Raw genomic sequence first — 21,122 nt, 5'->3', positions numbered from 1 at the left:
AGTGGATCCCATCACATCCAGTATACACAGAGCAGTGGACCCCATCACATCCAGTACACACAGAGCAGTGGATCCCATCACATCCAGTATACACAGAGCAGAGGATCCCATCACATCCAGTACACACAGAGCAGTGGATCCCATCACATAAACAAATCCATTTACCTGAAGTTCTGTTTTGCTTTAGAAACTCCTCCTGCAGCTTCTGCCCGGCCTGCAGCGCCAACTCCAGAGGCTGCGAGAAGAATAGCTCCCCACAAGTGCAGCTAATGTCTGCACCGCAAAACACCAGAGCCTGCGTCTCCGTCAGATCAGTGGTGGCCACCGAAACACACAGCGCCTGCGGGTCAGAAAGAGCAGTCAGAACCATTCATCCTCTAGGAGGCAGTATTATAGCAGTTATATTCTTGTACATAGGAGGCAGTATTATAGCAGTTATATTCTTGTACATAGGAGGCAGTATTATAGCAGTTATATTCTTGTACATAGGAGCAGTATTATAGTAGTTATATTCTTGTACATAGGAGCAGTATTATAGTAGTTATATTCTTGTACATAGGAGCAGTATTATAGCAGTTATATTCTTGTACACAGGAGGCAGTATTATAGTAGTTATATTCTTGTACATAGGGGCAGTATTATAGTAGTTATATTCTTGTACACAGGAGGCAGTATTATAGTAGTTATATTCTTGTACATAGGAGCAGTATTATAGTAGTTATATTCTTGTACACAGGAGGCAGTATTATAGTAGTTATATTCTTGTACATAGGAGCAGTATTATAGTAGTTATATTCTTGTACACAGGAGGCAGTATTATAGTAGTTATATTCTTGTACATAGGAGCAGTATTATAGTAGTTATATTCTTGTACATAGGAGCAGTATTATAGTAGTTATATTCTTGTACATAGGAGGCAGTATTATAGCAGTTATATTCTTGTACATAGGAGCAGTATTATAGTAGTTATATTCTTGTACATAGGAGGCAGTATTATAGTAGTTATATTCTTGTACATAGGAGCAGTATTATAGTAGTTATATTCTTGTACATAGGAGCAGTATTATAGTAGTTATATTCTTGTACATAGGAGCAGTATTATAGTAGTTATATTCTTGTACATAGGGGGCAGTATTATAGTAGTTATATTCTTGTACATAGGAGGCAGTATTATAGTAGTTATATTCTTGTACAGAGGAGCAGTATTATAGTAGTTATATTCTTGTACATAGGAGCAGTATTATAGTAGTTATATTCTTGTACATAGGAGGCAGTATTATAGTAGTTATATTCTTGTACATAGGGGGCAGTATTATAGTAGTTATATTCTTGTACATAGGAGGCAGTATTATAGTAGTTATATTCTTGTACAGAGGAGCAGTATTATAGTAGTTATATTCTTGTACATAGGAGCAGTATTATAGTAGTTATATTCTTGTACATAGGAGCAGTATTATAGTAGTTATATTCTTGTACAGAGGAGCAGTATTATAGTAGTTATATTCTTGTACATAGGAGCAGTATTATAGTAGTTATATTCTTGTATATAGGAGCAGTATTATAGTAGTTATATTCTTGTACATAGGAGCAGTATTATAGTAGTTATATTCCTGTACATAGGAGCAGTATTATAGTAGTTATATTCTTGTACATAGGAGCAGTATTATAGTAGTTATATTCTTGTACATAGAAGCAGTATTATAGCAGTTATATTCTTGTACATAGGAGCAGTGTTATATTCTTGTACATAGGAGCAGTATTATAGTAGTTATATTCTTGTACATAGGAGGCAGTATTATAGTAGTTATATTCTTGTACATAGGAGCAGTATTATAGTAGTTATATTCTTGTACATAGGAGGCAGTATTATAGTAGTTATATTCTTGTACATGGGAGCAGTATTATAGTAGTTATATTCTTGTACATAGGAGCAGTATTATAGTAGCTATATTCTTATACATAGGAGCAGTATTATAGTAGTTATATTCTTGTACATAGGAGGCAGTATTATGGCAGTTATATTCTTGTACATAGGAGCAGTATAGTAGTTATATTCTAGTACATAGGGGCAGTAATATAGTAGTTATATTCTTGTACATAGGAGGCAGTATTATAGTAGTTATATTCTAGTACATAGGGGCAGTATTATAGTAGTTATATTCTAGTACATAGGAGCAGTATTATAGTAGTTATATTATTGTACATAGGAGCAGTATTATAGTAGTTATATTCTTGTACATAGGAGGCAGTATTATAGTAGTTATATTATTGTACATAGGAGCAGTATTATAGTAGTTATATTCTAGTACATAGGGGCAGTATTATAGTAGTTATATTCTAGTACATAGGGGCAGTATTATAGTAGTTATATTCTTGTACATAGGAGCAGTATTATAGTAGTTATAGTCTTGTACATAGGAGCAGTATTATAGTAGTTATATTCTGTACACAGGAGCAGTATTATAGTAGTTATATTCTGTACACAGGAGCAGTATTATAGTAGTTATATTCTTGTACATAGGAGCAGTATTATAGTAGTTATATTCTTGTACATAGGAGCAGTATTATAGTAGTTATAGTCTTGTACATAGGAGCAGTATTATAGTAGTTATATTCTAGTACATAGGGGCAGTATTATAGTAGTTATATTCTTGTACATAGGAGCAGTATTATAGTAGTTATATTCTTGTACATAGGAGGCAGTATTATAGTAGTTATATTCTAGTACATAGGGGCAGTATTATAGTAGTTATATTCTTGTACATAGGAGCTGTACAGTAGCACATTCTTAATTTGGAGGCTAAGACAGGGAGGAAGACCCGGCAGGAGGGATGTTTAGGCTGTGACCTCCTTTAGGACGATGTCTGGACTGTAATGTGGTAGGGGGCGCTATTGCATACTGGCCTATATGAGGTGTATCAGCTGATCAGTGGTGGAAAACGGTACTGCAACTGCTTCTGAAAACCTCTATGAATGCAGATTTCCATGAACCCTTGCCCTTCTGCATTCTGGTTTCAGCACGGGTGGCAAGTGCACACAATCTACCTGTCTGCTACGTTACAGCTCGGCCAGTCGTATCTAAAGGAAGCGTAATCATTGTATAAACTTTCTACTGGTTCTCACCATTTGCAAGATCTCTGCTTGCTCTCAGTGAATTTAAATAGTAAAGTTCACAACAGAGGCTGAAAACCTGCACAGACCTCAAACCTCTCACAGCTGAGGGTCTGTTACAGTTGTATCCAATCTTGATAATGATCTGTGCGCTGCACTCATCAGCAGCAGAAAAAAACTCTCTCCTATAAGTATAGTTTGCTTCCATTCACTGACACCATCAATATACTGGATAAAGATACAATGAAGCAAAAACCATGAAATGTATCATAGCAGCCTGTAAAGTGTAAGCTCTTGTGATACAGATCAGTCAACAAATAAATTCCACCTGAAAAACTGTATCTGGAGCAAATCAGAAAACGTGTCTGCACTGGTAACCAGCAGTGTGCCCCAAACAGGCGCCAGCATGCTGCAGGCGGAAGAGGTGCTCCGAATAATACCGCAGAGTATCTCACCCCATTACCCACCTATAGGCAAAGAAATCAAGACAAAGACCGGCTTCCCAGCCTCAGTACAACTAGAAGACTCAGCAATGCGTGCTTCTGGCCAATGTGTGATGCTGAGAGTTGTAGTTCTAGTTTGTCCAAGCACGTGCAGCACGGAAAATCATGAGTGCACTATAGAAAGCCGCGTGGTACAGGAAGTACATTATAGACAGATGCATAAGGAGGGGGTCAAAGTTTTTACCTCTCAGTAAACTGGGGTCCTCCATGTCAAGGAGCTGCAAATTCGGTCCCCAAGAAGTGAGCGTTTCTGCAACAACGGCTAATGTGATAGAGCGGCTGTGCTAGAGATTAAGGGAGTAACAAGAGAGGGCAGAATACTCAGAGGGCACTGTGATAGTCCTCAGGGGGGCGGATGGGGAACAAACTGCTAAATGACAATCATTAGGGGTGTAGACAATGAATAGAGTGCACTGTGACAGTCCGCAGAGGTGTAGACAATGAATAGAGTGCACTGTGTCAGTCCTCAGAGGTGTAGACAATGAATAGAGTGCACTGTGACAGTCCTCAGAGGTGTAGACAATGAATAGAGTGCACTGTGACAGTCCTCAGAGGTGTAGGCAATGAATAGAGTGCACTGTGACAGTCCTCAGAGGTGTAGACGACGAACAGAGTGCACTGTGACAGTCCTCAGAGGTGTAGACGATGAATAGAGTGCACTGTGACAGTCCTCAGAGGTGTAGACGATGAATAGAGTGCACTGTGCCAGTCCTCAGAGGTGTAGACAATGAATAGAGTGCACTGTGACAGTCCTCAGAGGTGTAGACAATGAATAGAGTGCACTGTGACAGTCCTCAGAGGTGTAGGCAATGAATAGAGTGCACTGTGACAGTCCTCAGAGGTGTAGACGATGAATAGAGTGCACTGTGACAGTCCTCAGAGGTGTAGACAATGAATAGAGTGCACTGTGACAGTCCTCAGAGGTGTAGACGATGAACAGAGTGCACTGTGACAGTCCTCAGAGGTGTAGACAATGAACAGAGTGCACTGTGACAGTCCTCAGAGGAGAAGACAACGAATAGAGTGCACTGTGACAGTCCTCAGAGGTGTAGACAATGAATAGAGTGCACTGTGACAGTCCTCAGAGGTGTAGACGACGAACAGAGTGCACTGTGACAGTCCTCAGAGGAGAAGACAACGAATAGAGTGCACTGTGACAGTCCTCAGAGGTGTAGACGATGAACAGAGTGCACTGTGACAGTCCTCAGAGGTGTAGACGATGAATACAGTGCACTGTGACAGTCCTCAGAGGAGAAGACAACGAACAGAGTGCACTGTGACAGTCCTCAGAGGTGTAGGCAATGAATAGAGTGCACTGTGACAGTCCTCAGAGGTGTAGGCAATGAATAGAGTGCACTGTGACAGTCCTCAGAGGAGAAGACGATGAATAGAGTGCACTGTGACAGTCCTCAGAGGTGTAGGCAATGAATAGAGTGCACTGTGACAGTCCTCAGAGGAGAAGACAACGAATAGAGTGCACTGTGACAGTCCTCAGAGGTGTAGACGATGAACAGAGTGCACTGTGCCAGTCCTCAGAGGAGAAGACAACGAATAGAGTGCACTGTGACAGTCCTCAGCGGTGTAGACGATGAACAGAGTGCACTGTGACAGTCCTCAGAGGAGAAGACAACGAATAGCGTGCACTGTGACAGTCCTCAGAGGTGTAGACGATGAACAGAGTGCACTGTGACAGTCCTCAGAGGAGAAGACAACGAATAGAGTGCACTGTGACAGTCCTCAGAGGTGTAGACAATGAATAGAGTGCACTGTGACAGTCCTCAGAGGTGTAGACGATGAATAGAGTGCACTGTGACAGTCCTCAGAGGAGAAGACAACGAATAGAGTGCACTGTGACAGTCCTCAGAGGTGTAGACAATGAATAGAGTGCACTGTGACAGTCCTCAGAGGAGAAGACAACGAATAGAGTGCACTGTGACAGTCCTCAGAGGTGTAGACAATGAATAGAGTGCACTGTGACAGTCCTCAGAGGAGAAGACAACGAATAGAGTGCACTGTGACAGTCCTCAGAGGTGTAGACAATGAATAGAGTGCACTGTGACAGTCCTCAGAGGTGTAGACGATGAACAGAGTGCACTGTGACAGTCCTCAGAGGTGTAGACAATGAATAGAGTGCACTGTGACAGTCCTCAGAGGTGTAGACAATGAATAGAGTGCACTGTGACAGTCCTCAGAGGTGTAGGCAATGAATAGAGTGCACTGTGACAGTCCTCAGAGGTGTAGACGATGAATAGAGTGCACTGTGTCAGTCCTCAGAGGTGTAGACAATGAATAGAGTGCACTGTGACAGTCCTCAGAGGTGTAGACAATGAATAGAGTGCACTGTGATAGTCCTCAGAGGTGTAGACAATGAATAGAGTGCACTGTGATAGTCCTCAGAGGTGTAGACAATGAATAGAGTGCACTGTGATAGTCCTCAGAGGTGTAGGCAATGAATAAAGTGCACTGTGACAGTCCTCAGAGGTGTAGACAACGAATAGAGTGCACTGTGACAGTCCTCAGAGGAGAAGACAACGAATAGAGTGCACTGTGACAGTCCTCAGAGGTGTAGACAATGAATAGAGTGCACTGTGACAGTCCTCAGAGGAGAAGACAACGAATAGAGTGCACTGTGACAGTCCTCAGAGGTGTAGACAATGAATAGAGTGCACTGTGACAGTCCTCAGAGGTGTAGACGATGAACAGAGTGCACTGTGACAGTCCTCAGAGGTGTAGACAATGAATAGAGTGCACTGTGACAGTCCTCAGAGGTGTAGGCAATGAATAGAGTGCACTGTGACAGTCCTCAGAGGTGTAGACGATGAATAGAGTGCACTGTGACAGTCCTCAGAGGTGTAGACAATGAATAGAGTGCACTGTGACAGTCCTCAGAGGTGTAGGCAATGAATAGAGTGCACTGTGACAGTCCTCAGAGGTGTAGACGATGAATAGAGTGCACTGTGACAGTCCTCAGAGGTGTAGACGATGAACAGAGTGCACTGTGACAGTCCTCAGCGGTGTAGACGATGAACAGAGTGCACTGTGACAGTCCTCAGAGGTGTAGACAATGAATAGAGTGCACTGTGACAGTCCTCAGAGGTGTAGACAATGAATAGAGTGCACTGTGACAGTCCTCAGAGGTGTAGGCAATGAATAGAGTGCACTGTGACAGTCCTCAGAGGTGTAGACGATGAATAGAGTGCACTGTGTCAGTCCTCAGAGGTGTAGACAATGAATAGAGTGCACTGTGACAGTCCTCAGAGGTGTAGACAATGAATAGAGTGCACTGTGACAGTCCTCAGAGGTGTAGACGATGAATAGAGTGCACTGTGTCAGTCCTCAGAGGTGTAGACAATGAATAGAGTGCACTGTGACAGTCCTCAGAGGTGTAGACAATGAATAGAGTGCACTGTGATAGTCCTCAGAGGTGTAGACAATGAATAGAGTGCACTGTGATAGTCCTCAGAGGTGTAGGCAATGAATAAAGTGCACTGTGACAGTCCTCAGAGGTGTAGGCAATGAATAGAGTGCACTGTGCCAGTCCTCAGAGGTGTAGACAATGAATAGAGTGCACTGTGCCAGTCCTCAGAGGTGTAGACGATGAATAGAGTGCACTGTGACAGTCCTCAGAGGTGTAGACGATGAATAGAGTGCACTGTGACAGTCCTCAGAGGTGTAGGCAATGAATAGAGTGCACTGTGCCAGTCCTCAGAGGTGTAGACAATGAATAGAGTGCACTGTGACAGTCCTCAGAGGTGTAGGCAATGAATAGAGTGCACTGTGCCAGTCCTCAGAGGTGTAGGCAATGAATAGAGTGCACTGTGATAGTCCTCAGAGGTGTAGACGATGAATAGCGTGCACTGTGACAGTCCTCAGAGGTGTAGACGATGAATAGAGTGCACTGTGATAGTCCTCAGTGGTGTAGCTGGTGAAAAGAGTGCTCTTTGATAGTCCTCTGTGATAGCTATCAAGTGTGTAGAAGGTGAAAGGAGTGCCCAGTGATAGTCATCAGGGATGTAAAAGGTGAAATGAGTGCACAGGTATAGCCCTCAGGTGTGTAGATGGAGAGCAGAGTGCTCTTTGATAGTCTTCAAGGGTATGGATGGTGAATAGAGTGCTCTGTGATAGTCCTCAGGGGTGCAAATGGTGACTACAGTGCTCTGTTATTGTCCTCATGGTTTTAGATGGTGAATAGAGTGCTCTGTGATAGTCCTCAGGCGTGTAGATGGTGAGTATAGTGCTCTGTGATGGTCCTCAGAGGTGCAGATGGTGAGCAGCGTGCTCTGTTATTGTCCTCAGGGTTTTAGATGGCGACCAAGTGCTCTTTGATAGTCCTCAGGTGTGTAGAAGGGGACTATAGTGCTCTGTGATAGTCCTCAGGTGTGCAGATGGTGAGCAGAATGCTCTTTGATATTCCTCAGGTGTGCAAAAGGGGAGCAGAGTGCTCTGTTATTGTCCTCAGTCGTGTAGAAGGGGACTACAGTGCTCTATGATAGTCCTCCGGCGTGTAGAAGGAGACTATAGTGCTCTGTGATAGTCCTGAGGTGTGCAGATGGTGAGCAGAATGCTCTTTGATAGTCCTCAGGGGTGCAGAGGGTGAGCAGAATGCTCTTTGATAGTCCTCAGGGGTGGAGAGGGTGAGCAGAGTGCTCTTTGATGGTCCTCAGGGGTGCAGAGGGTGAGCAGAGTGCCTTTGATGGTCCTCAGGGGTGCAGAGGGTGAGCAGAGTGCTCTTTGATGGTCATCAGGGGTACAGAGGGTGAGCAGAGTGCCTTAGATAGTCCTGAGGGGTACAGAGGGTGAGCAGAGTGCCTTTGATAGTCCTCAGGGGTACAGAGGGTGAGCAGAGTGCCTTTGATAGTCCTCAGGGGTACAGAGGGTGAGCAGAGTGCCTTTGATGGTCCTCAGGGGTACAGAGGGTGAGCAGAGTGCCTTTAATGGTCCTCAGGGGTGCAGATGGTGAGCAGAGTGCTCTTTGATGGTCCTCAGGGGTGCAGAGGGTGAGCAGAGTTCTCTTTGATGGTCCTCAGGGGTGCAGAGGGTGAGCAGAGTGCCTTTGATGGTCCTCAGGGGTGCAGAGGGTGAGCAGAGTTCTCTTTGATAGTCCTCAGAGGTGCAGAGGGTGAGCAGAGTGCTCTTTGATGGTCCTCAGGGGTGCAGAGGGTGAGCAGAGTGCCTTTGATGGTCCTCAGGGGTGCAGAGGGTGAGCAGAGTGCCTTTGATGGTCCTCAGGGGTGCAGAGGGTGAGCAGAGTGCCTTTGATGGTCCTCAGGGGTGCAGAGGGTGAGCAGAGTGCTCTTTGATGGTCCTCAGGGGTGCAGAGGGTGAGCAGAGTGCTCTTTGATGGTCCTCAGGGGTGCAGAGGGTGAGCAGAGTGCCTTTGATGGTCCTCAGGGGTGCAGAGGGTGAGCAGAGTTCTCTTTGATGGTCCTCAGGGGTGCAGAGGGTGAGCAGAGTGCTCTGTGAGAACAGTAATGAGTGTGTGAAGATCAGGGTGCAATGACTGTGAACATGGTGTGCAGCTGTAGAGTAACGGAGTATGCTGCGAGAGGTGTACTGAGAGTGAGCAGTGTGAGATCAGAGGTGCAGGGAGTGCAGAGATCTGCTACATCTGGGGGAGCAGCGAGTGTGCGAGCTGTGTGCACAGATGCTGGATGCGGCTCCAGTGACTCACTGCGCTCTTCCCACTCCAGGGTGATGTCAGTGGGACTCACATCTGCAGCCTCGCCTACAGGAGGGGCCCCTAACACAACAAAAGTCAGCATGGCGGAGCCCGCTTAACCCCTCACCTGCCAGGCCTGCTTCATTCCTGGTCTAACACCTGCGTGTCCCAACCACCGAGTACACCCTCGGCTTATTTAGAGAGTCAGCTCATTAGCCTAGACCAGTGATGGCGAACCTATGGCACGGGTGCCAGAGGCGGCACTCAGAGCCCTCTCTGTGGGCACCCACACCCTGGAAAAAGTCTATGGTGTACCAATATGCCTTAGACTTTTCCTGCCATTCAGCAACGCAGGGCGCACTATGAACAGCACAGGCAGCGCACTGAGTGTAGGCAGGCTATTGTAGATAAATTATAAAGTACATGGAAGATATACTATATTGGACTGTAGAATTCAAGGTAAATTGCTGTGTTGGCACTTTGCGATAAATAAGTGGGTTTATGTTGCAGTTTTGGCACTCGGTCTGTAAAAGGTTCGCCATCACTGGCCTAGACCCTAGAGGACTATAGCCCCCCATTTGTTGTAACCATGTCAGTATACTCAGCCCCTCCATCCGCTCTCTGCCGTGCAGATGAACACTACAGCTGGGTCCGGATTATGGGGGTCTTACGTCTAGGGGAGAACATGGCGCTCCATAACACAGACTGTGTGGTGCCATATGGGGTATATGCGAATTATGCATGATAGTGTGGAGCTGCTTTGGGTGTGAATAGAGGAGAGCCCCTAGAGGGTCTGCGCTCATCTCTAAGTGTCCGGGCCTCGTTCTTGCTCTGGTAACAGAGAAGTTGGCGGAAGGCTATCTTGTTTATTCTCTTCCAGTAAATCTGTGGGTGGTCGAGGACGGAGAGTCAGGATTAACCCCTCACAGGCAGGAAGACTCCAAATCTGAGCAGTACAAAATGATGTGCAGTCATTTTACATATTCTGCACAGCTCCTGAGCCATGTCCTGCCTTATACTCTAGTTACAACCAAATCTGCAGCAACAAGTCTGCTAGTTTCCTGTTACCAGAAGGCAGATATGAGCTGTTCACGATCAGCCTTCGAAATGCAGCTCTGGAGGTGACTGGAGTATAGGGTGATGATTTCTTTGATATGTTCCTGGTAGTTCATACGTGTAGCGGGTGCCATGTAGATGAATAAACCAGATGGAAGCTGCTCCCACTTCTCCGCAGGATTCCCACAGCTGGGGGCGGCCGACAGATGGAGCAGACTTTATTTTCTCTTTTGTGAAATAATAAACCTGGAATATTTTTTAAGGATTCTGCAGAAACCACAGAGGACACGAGTCTGGACTGGGGGAGGGGGCGACTGCCGGACGTACGAGACCCCCATCATCTGCGATTACTCTGGTGGTAGGAAGGGGTCACCTCAGGGCTGAATATCAGGGTCACGTGCTCCCCTCCTGCTTTGTTTAAGCCAGTGTCAGTCTTCACTTTAAATTGTCATTCTATTCCTGACCAAGAAAGCTCAGGATAAGCAAAAAACTGAAAACTGTCAGGAATCTCTGCCTCCACGTGACCGCCCGAGGTGCCTGGCATGAGGCCGCTGAGGGTACAATGGCTGTGGCACAGACTGCCCTGCGCAAGCAGCTGACTCTGCTGAACCCGCAGTGAATGAGCTGCTCCTGTCAGCAGTTCAGACCCGGCAGCTCCAGGGTACAGTAATGGCGGCTGAGTGTACGGCTTCATCTACAGACCCCCGGGCACATACTGGTTACAGGAAGCCTCCGTCACTGGTCATTGCCAGACGGCAGAGGAGACTGTCAGTGGTCACTGAATAAGCGGCTGCCGGTCCTGCACCTCATATCTGACAGGAATCGCACCGACTGCCACCGACGAGCGTGTGCAAAATAATCCTCCTCCTCGGGCGTCTATTATAACCAATCATCAGCCCCGGGCACTACAGAAAACTAACCGTATACAATGTGAATACAATGCTATACCCCACAGGTACTACTACATGGGTACTGACATGGATGGTACTACTACATGGGAACGGACATGGATGGTACTACTACATGGGTACTGATATCGATGGTACTACTACATGGGTACTGACATGGATGGTACTATTACATGGGTATTGATATCGATGGTACTACTACATGGGTACTGACATGGATGGTACTACTACATGGGTACTGACATGGATGGTACTACTACGTGGGTACTGATATCGATGGTACTACTACATGGGTACTGATATCGATGGTACTACTACATGAGTACTGACATGGATGGTAATATTACATGGGTACTGACATGGATGGTACTATTACATAGGTACTGACACGGATGGTACTATTACATAGGTACTACTACATGGGTACGGATATTGATGATACTACTATATCATTACTGGTAAGGGGGGTATTACTATATGAAAACTGTATGGGTGTTGGTATGGATGGTGCTATTATATAGGTACTGATATGGCTGATATTACTATATAGGTACTGATATGGAAGCCACTACTATATGAGAACTGGTACGGATGGTATTACTACATGAAAACTTGGTTGCAGACAGTAATGTATGGGTACTGATGTGGAAGGAACTACTATATTGGCAATGGTGTGGATGATATTACTATATGGATGCATACAAGGATGGTATTACTGTATTGGTACTGATGTGGAAGGTATGAGTAAGGGCTAAATTGTTTTATGCCCGAAACGCGTAGACTTTGCATTCTGTACCTGGATGTTTTTACATTGAATACTGAATAAAGTGCTTTTGGATTACCATCAAGACGGGCTGAACAAACCTCTTTTCTCCACATGATGTGGAAGGTACTACTTACTATATAGGTACTTGATGGCATTACAGTATTGGTACTGGTGTGGATGATATTACTATATGGGTACTTCTGAGTATGGTATTACTTTAGTGATACTGCTATGGATGATACTAGTATACAGGTTCTGATAAACATGGCACTAGTATGAAAGGTATTACTACATGGGTACTAAAATGGGAGGTACTATATAGGATCTGGTACAGGTGGTATGACATTGTGGATACTGGGATGGATGATACGGACATGGGTGGTATGTATGGGGGTACGGCTGGTAGTATGCGGGCACAGATAAATGTGTGGCATCCTTTATGGCACTGTGCTTGGTATTTTTACATGGGCAGGGATATGGAGGAGGCTACACTGCACGCTCATTGCCCTGAAGCAAGCAGTGTTATATATCTTCTAGGGCAGGGATGGGTTGACATAAGAATCAAGGTGACATGCAGTCAGTGAATGGAGCTGCAGCAGCAGTCACAGAGGCCATGTTGGTTGTCTTTACCTTGTTGAGCTCCACCTGGTTCCCGAAGAGCTGGTGGTACCTGCGATACTTGCCCTCGCGGTACTTGGCGCTGATGTAGGTCTTCCTCTCCAGCGAACTGCTCCACTGGTCGATGGCTTCGCTGGGGGGCACATTCGCCGCCCAGAACTTGTTACTGACCTCGTTGCAAAGTTTCAGGAAGAGCTGGTGAGAAAAGACGGGTTAATGAGCTGCGGGGGGCGCTAATCCGCGCAGCAGATGGGCCTGATAAATAGATAATGATCCCGCAGGAGTAACCCTTAGAATGCCGAGGAAGACACTGTCCGGGGCTGTCACAGAAAGGAAAAGAAATGCACAACAATGTGAAGAATTACATTTACCCTGTGCTAGTGTCAGTCTTTACTGTCGTTCTGGCATTGTATTCCTGGAACAGTTAGCTCTGGGCCTCTATCACAGAGTGGATATGTGGGGGATCTGTAAATGGGAGATATAGGATACCCCCTGGCCGGGATCTATAGGGGTCCTGGGAGCAGATCGGCCTGTAAATGATAGAAACGCGCATTCTGCTGGTCTGGACACAGAGATAATTCTCCAGTGCAAACATCAGCTGATCAGGGGCTGAGCTCTGTCCAGAAATACAACAAAGAACATTCCAACACACGGATGTTTCCACGGATCATTAACTCTTCACACTCCAAGGTCCAGAATATCAAAAATGGCTGCTAACAGCGGACAATAGAATGTCTTTGGCTGTCAGTCATCCTACCGCCAAACTGAAATAGCTGATAACTGGACGGTATACCGCACTCACCTCCCCTACCGTCAGCCTCCCTCCAACAGAAGTGGCAGATAAAGGGGAACAATTTATTACAGGGATTTTCCTGTTTTTTCTTAGTTTTTTTGCAGTGCACAATCTCAGATGAAAACTGTCAACAAGCTGGTGATATCTACTGCTGAGGGGGCGCCTGATATGGAAGCAGAAGACTCTACTAAGTAATCTGAGTGCACAGGGATGAACCCTTCTGAATGGGCTATGAGCCGGATTGACGTCTTAGGGAGATATTCCCATCTTACACATGAGGCGATAGAGAGTAAAGGAAGGGGCAGGCTGTAACCCTCACCTCTATCAGCTCCTCCGTCCAGATCTTGTGGTCCATCTTGAGACTCCGCACTTTGCTTATACTGGGCCCCAGACTGCGGTGTTGTCCTTTAAATATGAGAAGATATCAGTATAGATTATTTTTATCTATACGTAATAAATGACAAGAATATAAGTACTATGATACTACCTCCTGTATACAAGAATATATCACCTATAATACTGCTCCTATGTACAGGAATATAACTACTATAATACTGCTCCTATGTACAAGAATATAACTACTATAATACTGCTCCTATGTACAAGTATATAACTACTATAATACTGATCCTATGTACAAGAATATAACTACTATAATACTGCTCCTATGTACAAGAATATAACTACTATAATACTGCCTCCTATGTACAAGAATATAACTACTATAATACTGCACCTATGTACAAGTATATAACTACTATAATACTGCTCCTATGTACAGGAATATAACTACTATAATACTGCTCCTATGTACAAGAATATAACTACTATAATACTGCCTCCTATGTACAAGAATATAACTACTATAATACTGCACCTATGTACAAGAATATAACTACTATAATACTGCCTCATATGTACAAGAATATAACTACTATAATACTGCTCCTATGTACAAGAATATAACTACTATAATACTGCTCCTATGTACAAGAATATAACTACTATAATACTGCTCCTATGTATAAGAATATAACTACTATAATACTGCTCCTATGTATAAGAATATAACTACTATAATACTGCTCCTATGTACAAGAATATAACTACTATAATACTGCTCCTATGTACAAGAATATAACTACTATAATACTGCTCCTATGTACAAGAATATAACTACTATAATACTGCTCCTATGTATAAGAATATAACTACTATAATACTGCCTCCTATGTACAAGAATATAACTACTATAATACTGCTCCTATGTATAAGAATATAACTACTATAATACTGCCTCCTATGTACAAGAATATTACTACTATAATACTGCTCCTATGTACAAGAATATAACTACTATAATACTGCTCCTATGTACAAGAATATAACTACTATAATACTGCTCCTATGTACAAGAATATAACTACTATAATACTGCCTCCTATGTACAATATTATAACTACTATAATACTGCCTCCTATGTACAAGAATATAACTACTATAATACTGCTCCTATGTACAAGAATATAACTACTATAATACTGCTTCTATGTACAAGAATATAACTACTATAATACTGCTCCTATGTACAAGAATATTACTACTATAATACTGCTCCTATGTACAAGAATATTACTACTATAATACTGCTCCTATGTACAAAAATATAACTACTATAATACTGCCTCCTATGTACAAGCATATAACTACTATAATACTGACTCCTATGTACAAGAATATTACTACTATAATACTGCTCCTATGTACAAGAATATTACTACTATAATACTGCTCCTATGTACAAGAATATAACTACTATAATACTGCTCCTATGTATAGTAATATAACTACTATAATACTGACTCCTATGTACAAGAATATAACTACTATAATACTGCTCCTATGTACAAGAATATAACTACTATAATACTGCTCCTATGTACAAGCATATAACTACTATAATACTGCTCCTATGTATAAGAATATAACTACTATAATACTGCTCCTATGTACAAGAATATAACTACTATAATACTGCCTCCTATGTACAAGAATATAACTACTATAATACTGCCTCCTATGTACAAGAATATAACTACTATAATACTGCTCCTATGTACAAGAATATAACTACTATAATACTGCTCCTATGTACAAGAATATAACTACTATAATACTGCCTCCTATGTACAATATTATAACTACTATAATACTGCCTCCTATGTACAAGAATATAACTACTATAATACTGCTCCTATGTACAAGAATATAACTACTATAATACTGCTTCTATGTACAAGAATATAACTACTATAATACTGCTCCTATGTACAAGAATATTACTACTATAATACTGCTCCTATGTACAAGAATATTACTACTATAATACTGCTCCTATGTACAAAAATATAACTACTATAATACTGCCTCCTATGTACAAGCATATAACTACTATAATACTGACTCCTATGTACAAGAATATTACTACTATAATACTGCTCCTATGTACAAGAATATTACTACTATAATACTGCTCCTATGTACAAGAATATAACTACTATAATACTGCTCCTATGTATAGTAATATAACTACTATAATACTGACTCCTATGTACAAGAATATAACTACTATAATACTGCTCCTATGTACAAGAATATAACTACTATAATACTGCTCCTATGTACAAGCATATAACTACTATAATACTGCTCCTATGTACAAGAATATAACTACTATAATACTGCTCCTATGTACAAGAATATAACTACTATAATACTGCCTCCTATGTACAAGAATATAACTACTATAATACTGCCTCCTATGTACAAGAATATAACTACTATAATACTGCTCCTATATACAAGAATATAACTACTATAATACTGCCTCCTATGTACAAGAATATAACTACTATAATACTGCCTCCTATGTACAAGAATATAACTACTATAATACTGCTCCTATGTACAAGAATATAACTATTATAATACTGCCTCCTATGTACAAGAATATAACTACTATAATAGTGCTCCTATGTACAAGAATATAAATACTATAATACTGCTCCTATGTACAAGGATATAACTACTATAATACTGCTCCTATGTACAAGAATATAACTACTATAATACTGCTCCTATGTACAAGAATATAACTACTATAATACTGCTCCTATGTACAAGAATATAACTACTATAATACTGCTCCTATGTACAAGAATATAACTACTATAATACTGCCCCCTATGGATCCTGCTATTTTTTACCTGCGCACTTTTTGCAGATGACCACGCAGAGGTTGACCGAGGCCCAGTCAGGTGTGGGGGCCCCGCAGTCGGCGCACAGTCTGTTGGATTCCACCGACCAGATTTTCTGGGCTACTTCAAGGTTAGAGAGGGCGCCGGCGACGGACTGCATCATGGCTTCCACCCATTCGCTTCTCTCCTGCTCATTGTCTGCGATAAAACTGGAAAGAGCGGAGGAGGATCAGGAAGGATAAAGGTAAAGCGCACGAGACGAACATGTAGAAGACATGGCTATCGTGTGTCGTGACCCTGCCCGGAATGGGGAACACGGTGACGGAGAGCTGGTCATGTGTCAGAAAATTGTAATAAATCGCACAAAGAACTTCCTTAAAGTGACAGTTCTTATCAGAGAGTCCAAAGTTCCTGGAATATACACAGTTACTCCCATCGGCCGCTGTGTCCGGGGGGCGGCCTCCTCACCTGAACGTCTTGTAAGGTGTTGTCAGGTCAAAGCTCCTCTTGTCCATCTCCTTTACATTGCCAAGGTTCATGTCTATAGAGGTGACTCCAACGCCAGACACAAAGTCCTGGAAGAGCAGAAAAATCACCGCCGTGCAGAGGGGCACACAAAACGCTCTGCTGGGGTGCACTGTGGGGGTTGTAGTGCATCCACCAAACACTTCACAGTAATCTTATGTGAAACAATGCTATGCTATGGGCAGGGGTAGATCGGCACCTGGGGCCCCTGACCCTCCCCCACACCCTTCCATTGGCAGGCATTTTCACTTTCCACAATTCACCCAGCAAGCAGCAGGCTTCTGTTCGCCTGTGGCCCGTCCGTATTGTTTGTTTGACCGTCTGTATCAGTACAAAGGCCGTAAAAAATAGGGTGTAAAAAAATAAAAAATAAAAAAGGCCTAAAAAAAAATCAATTTTTATAAGGCACTTGGTCTGTAGAAGGTTCGCCATCACTGATCTAGGTGCATTATTTTCTGAGTGCTATTTCTCTAGGTATCAAGTGGTGTTTTATGTCTGTATTATCAAGGTGTTTATCTGGCCACAAAGTGGCATTATCTGTGTAATGTATGGCACTACTTATCTGGGCACTGCGCGGTATTATCTAGGCATTGTATGGCACTGTTATCTGGGCACTGTGCGGTATTATCTAGGTGTTGTATGACACTGTTATCTGGGCACTGTGCGGTATTATCTAGGTGTTGTACGGCACTGTGCGGTATTATCTAGGTGTTGTATGGCACTATTATCTGGGCACTGTGCGGTATTATCTAGGTGTTGTATGGCACTGTTATCTGGGCACTGCGCGGTATTATCTAGGTGTTGTATGGCACTGTTATCTGGGCACTGTGCGGTATTATCTAGGTGTTGTATGGCACCGTTATCTGGGCACTGCGCGGTATTATCTAGGTGTTGTATGGCACTGTTATCTGGGCACTGTGCGGTATTAGCTAGGTGTTGTATGGCACTGTTATCTGGGCACTGTGCGGTATTATCTAGGTGTTGTATGGCACCGTTATCTGGGCACTGCGCGGTATTATCTAGGTGTTGTATGGCACTGTTATCTGGGCACTGTGCGGTATTATCTAGGTGTTGTATGGCACTGTGCGGTATTATCTAGGTGTTGTATGGCACTATTATCTGGGCACTGTGCGGTATTATCTAGATGTTGTATGGCACTGTTATCTGGGCACTGCGCGGTATTATCTAGGTGTTGTATGGCACTGTTATCTGGGCACTGTGGGGTATTATCTAGGTGTTGTATGGCACCGTTATCTGGGCACTGCGCGGTATTATCTAGGTGTTGTATGACACTGTTATCTGGGCACTGTGCGGTATTATCTAGGTGTTGTATGGCACTGTGCGGTATTATCTAGGTGTTGTATGGCACTATTATCTGGGCACTGTGCGGTATTATCTAGGTGTTGTATGGCACTGTTATCTGGGCACTGCGCGGTATTATCTAGGTGTTGTATGGCACTGTTATCTGGGCACTGTGCGGTATTATCTAGGTGTTGTATGGCACCGTTATCTGGGCACTGCGCGGTATTATCTAGGTGTTGTATGGCACTGTTATCTGGGCACTGTGCGGTATTAGCTAGGTGTTGTATGGCACTGTTATCTGGGCACTGTGCGGTATTATCTAGGTGTTGTATGGCACCGTTATCTGGGCACTGCGCGGTATTATCTAGGTGTTGTATGGCACTGTTATCTGGGCACTGTGCGGTATTATCTAGGTGTTGTATGGCACTGTGCGGTATTATCTAGGTGTTGTATGGCACTATTATCTGGGCACTGTGCGGTATTATCTAGATGTTGTATGGCACTGTTATCTGGGCACTGCGCGGTATTATCTAGGTGTTGTATGGCACTGTTATCTGGGCACTGTGGGGTATTATCTAGGTGTTGTATGGCACCGTTATCTGGGCACTGCGCGGTATTATCATGGTGTTGTATGGCACTGTTATCTGGGCACTGTGCGGTATAAGCTAGGTGTTGTATGGCACTGTTATCTGGGCACTGTGCGGTATTATCTAGGTGTTGTATGGCACTGTTATCTTGGCACTGCGCGGTATTATCTAGGTATTGTATGGCACTGTTATCTGGGCACTGTGCGGTATTATCTAGGTGTTGTATGGCACTGTTATCTGGGCACTGCGCGGTATTATCTAGGTGTTGTATGGCACTGTTATCTGGGCACTGCGCGGTATTATCTAGGTGTTGTATGGCACTGTTATCTGGGCACTGTGCGGTATTAGCTAGGTGTTGTATGGCACTGTTATCTGGGCACTGTGCAGTATTATCTAGGAGTATTATGCCACTGTTATCTGGGCACTGTGCGGTATTATCAAGGTGTTGTATGGCACTGTTCTCTGGGCACTATGCGGTATTATCTAGGTGTTGTATGGCAATGTTATCTTGGCACTGTGCGTTATTATCTAGGTGTTGTATCGCACTGTTATCTGGGCACTATGTGGTATTATCTAGGTGTTGTATGGCACTGTTATCTTGGCACTGTGCTGTATTATCTTGGTGTTGTATGGCACTGTTATGTGGACACTGTGCGGTATTATCTAGATGTTGTATGGCACGGTGCAGTATTATCTAGGTGTTGTATGGCACTGTTATCTGGGCACTGTGCAGTATTATCTAGGTGTAGTATGGCACGGTGCAGTATTATCTAGGTGTTGTATGGCACTGTTATCTGGGCACTGTGCGGTATTCTCTAGGTGTTGTATGGTACTGTTATCTGGGCACTGTGCAGTATTATCTAGGTATTGTATGGCACTGTTATCTGGGCACTGTGCAGTATTATCTAGGTGTTGTATGGCACTGTTATCTGGGCACTGTGCGGTATTATCTAGGTGTTGTATGGTACTGTTATCTGGGCACTGTGCGGTATTATCTAGGTGTTGTATAGCACTGTTATCTGAGCACTGTGCAGTATTATCTAGGTGTTGTATGGCACTATTATCTGGGCACTGTGCGGTATTATCTAGGTGTTGTATGGTACTGTTATCTGGGCACTGTGCGGTATTATCTAGGTGTTGTATAGCACTGTTATCTGAGCACTGTGCAGTATTATCTAGGTGTTGTATGGCACTATTATCTGGGCACTGTGAAGTATTATCTAGGTGTAGTATGGCACTGTTATCCTGGCACTGTGCGGTATTATCTAGTTGTATATTTTCTGAGCACTATGTATCTGGGCACTAAGTGGCATTACCTATTTATTGTATGGCACTGTTATCTGGGCATTGTGTGACTGGGAACTGATACCTAATGAAAGACTCAACAGCACACTGTCAGCAGAGGGGATAGCAGAACTGGGAATGCAGCTCCGGAGGCGACTAGGTGTAACGTTATGGCTACTTATCTTGTACCAGTGTATCTTAGTACTGAAAGACTATGACGAGCAGTGGAGCTACTGTTCGGGGGAGAGAAGAGGGCAGGACAGTGATGGATACTAACTTCTCCATTCTTGTAGAGGAAGACTTTATCTGTGGCCACCACCACAAACATCTTTGGCTTCCAGCCCTTCATCTCCAGGAGCCCACACTTGTCCACGTTCTCGGGGTTGCACACTGAGGAGCTGGCTGGCCTGGATCTCCTCTCTTCCAGGACCTGCTGGATCGCTTTAATCCAGTCGTTTCTGTCCGCTGCAAAGGGAGAAATAAAAGATTAGTGAAGAGCAGAGGGGCAAGTGTCAGGCTCTACGCTCAGTTGGATGCGTCTACTCACAGTCGCTCTCGGCTCGGAAAACAAAGTTTCGGTTCGATGTAGCGACTTCGAACTTCTGGTCTCCGGTAGAAGCTACTTTGTTGATGCAGCTGGTCTTAATGATCCGTTTTGAGTAAATGTCCTACAGAAACCGAGCAAAGTGTCTGAATATCCACCAAGACCCATCATTACTCTGGGACACTGGATGTCACTGTTACGGGGGCACT

General features: G+C 43.7%; 1 protein-coding gene across 3 annotated transcripts in view; it reads right to left on the bottom strand.

The window, feature by feature from the left end:
- Positions 1–21,122, bottom strand: part of ARAP1 (ArfGAP with RhoGAP domain, ankyrin repeat and PH domain 1) — a 125,247-nt gene that overhangs the window by 46,235 nt on the left and 57,890 nt on the right. For all 3 annotated transcript variants that reach the window (XM_044287367.1, XM_044287370.1, XM_044287368.1), the window contains exons 8-14: positions 20,917–21,037; positions 20,647–20,834; positions 17,140–17,246; positions 16,681–16,880; positions 13,734–13,819; positions 12,634–12,816; positions 166–340 (exon numbers count right to left, since the gene is read on the bottom strand). In XM_044287367.1, the coding sequence (XP_044143302.1) occupies positions 166–340; positions 12,634–12,816; positions 13,734–13,819; positions 16,681–16,880; positions 17,140–17,246; positions 20,647–20,834; positions 20,917–21,037 (1,060 nt within the window). The remainder of the gene's footprint in view (positions 1–165; positions 341–12,633; positions 12,817–13,733; positions 13,820–16,680; positions 16,881–17,139; positions 17,247–20,646; positions 20,835–20,916; positions 21,038–21,122) is intronic.

Source organism: Bufo gargarizans, chromosome 3 (genome assembly GCF_014858855.1).
Source record: "Bufo gargarizans isolate SCDJY-AF-19 chromosome 3, ASM1485885v1, whole genome shotgun sequence".
NCBI lineage: Eukaryota > Metazoa > Chordata > Amphibia > Anura > Bufonidae > Bufo > Bufo gargarizans.
Note: the sequence above shows the minus strand (reverse complement) of the source record. Positions and strands in the feature narration are given on the sequence as shown.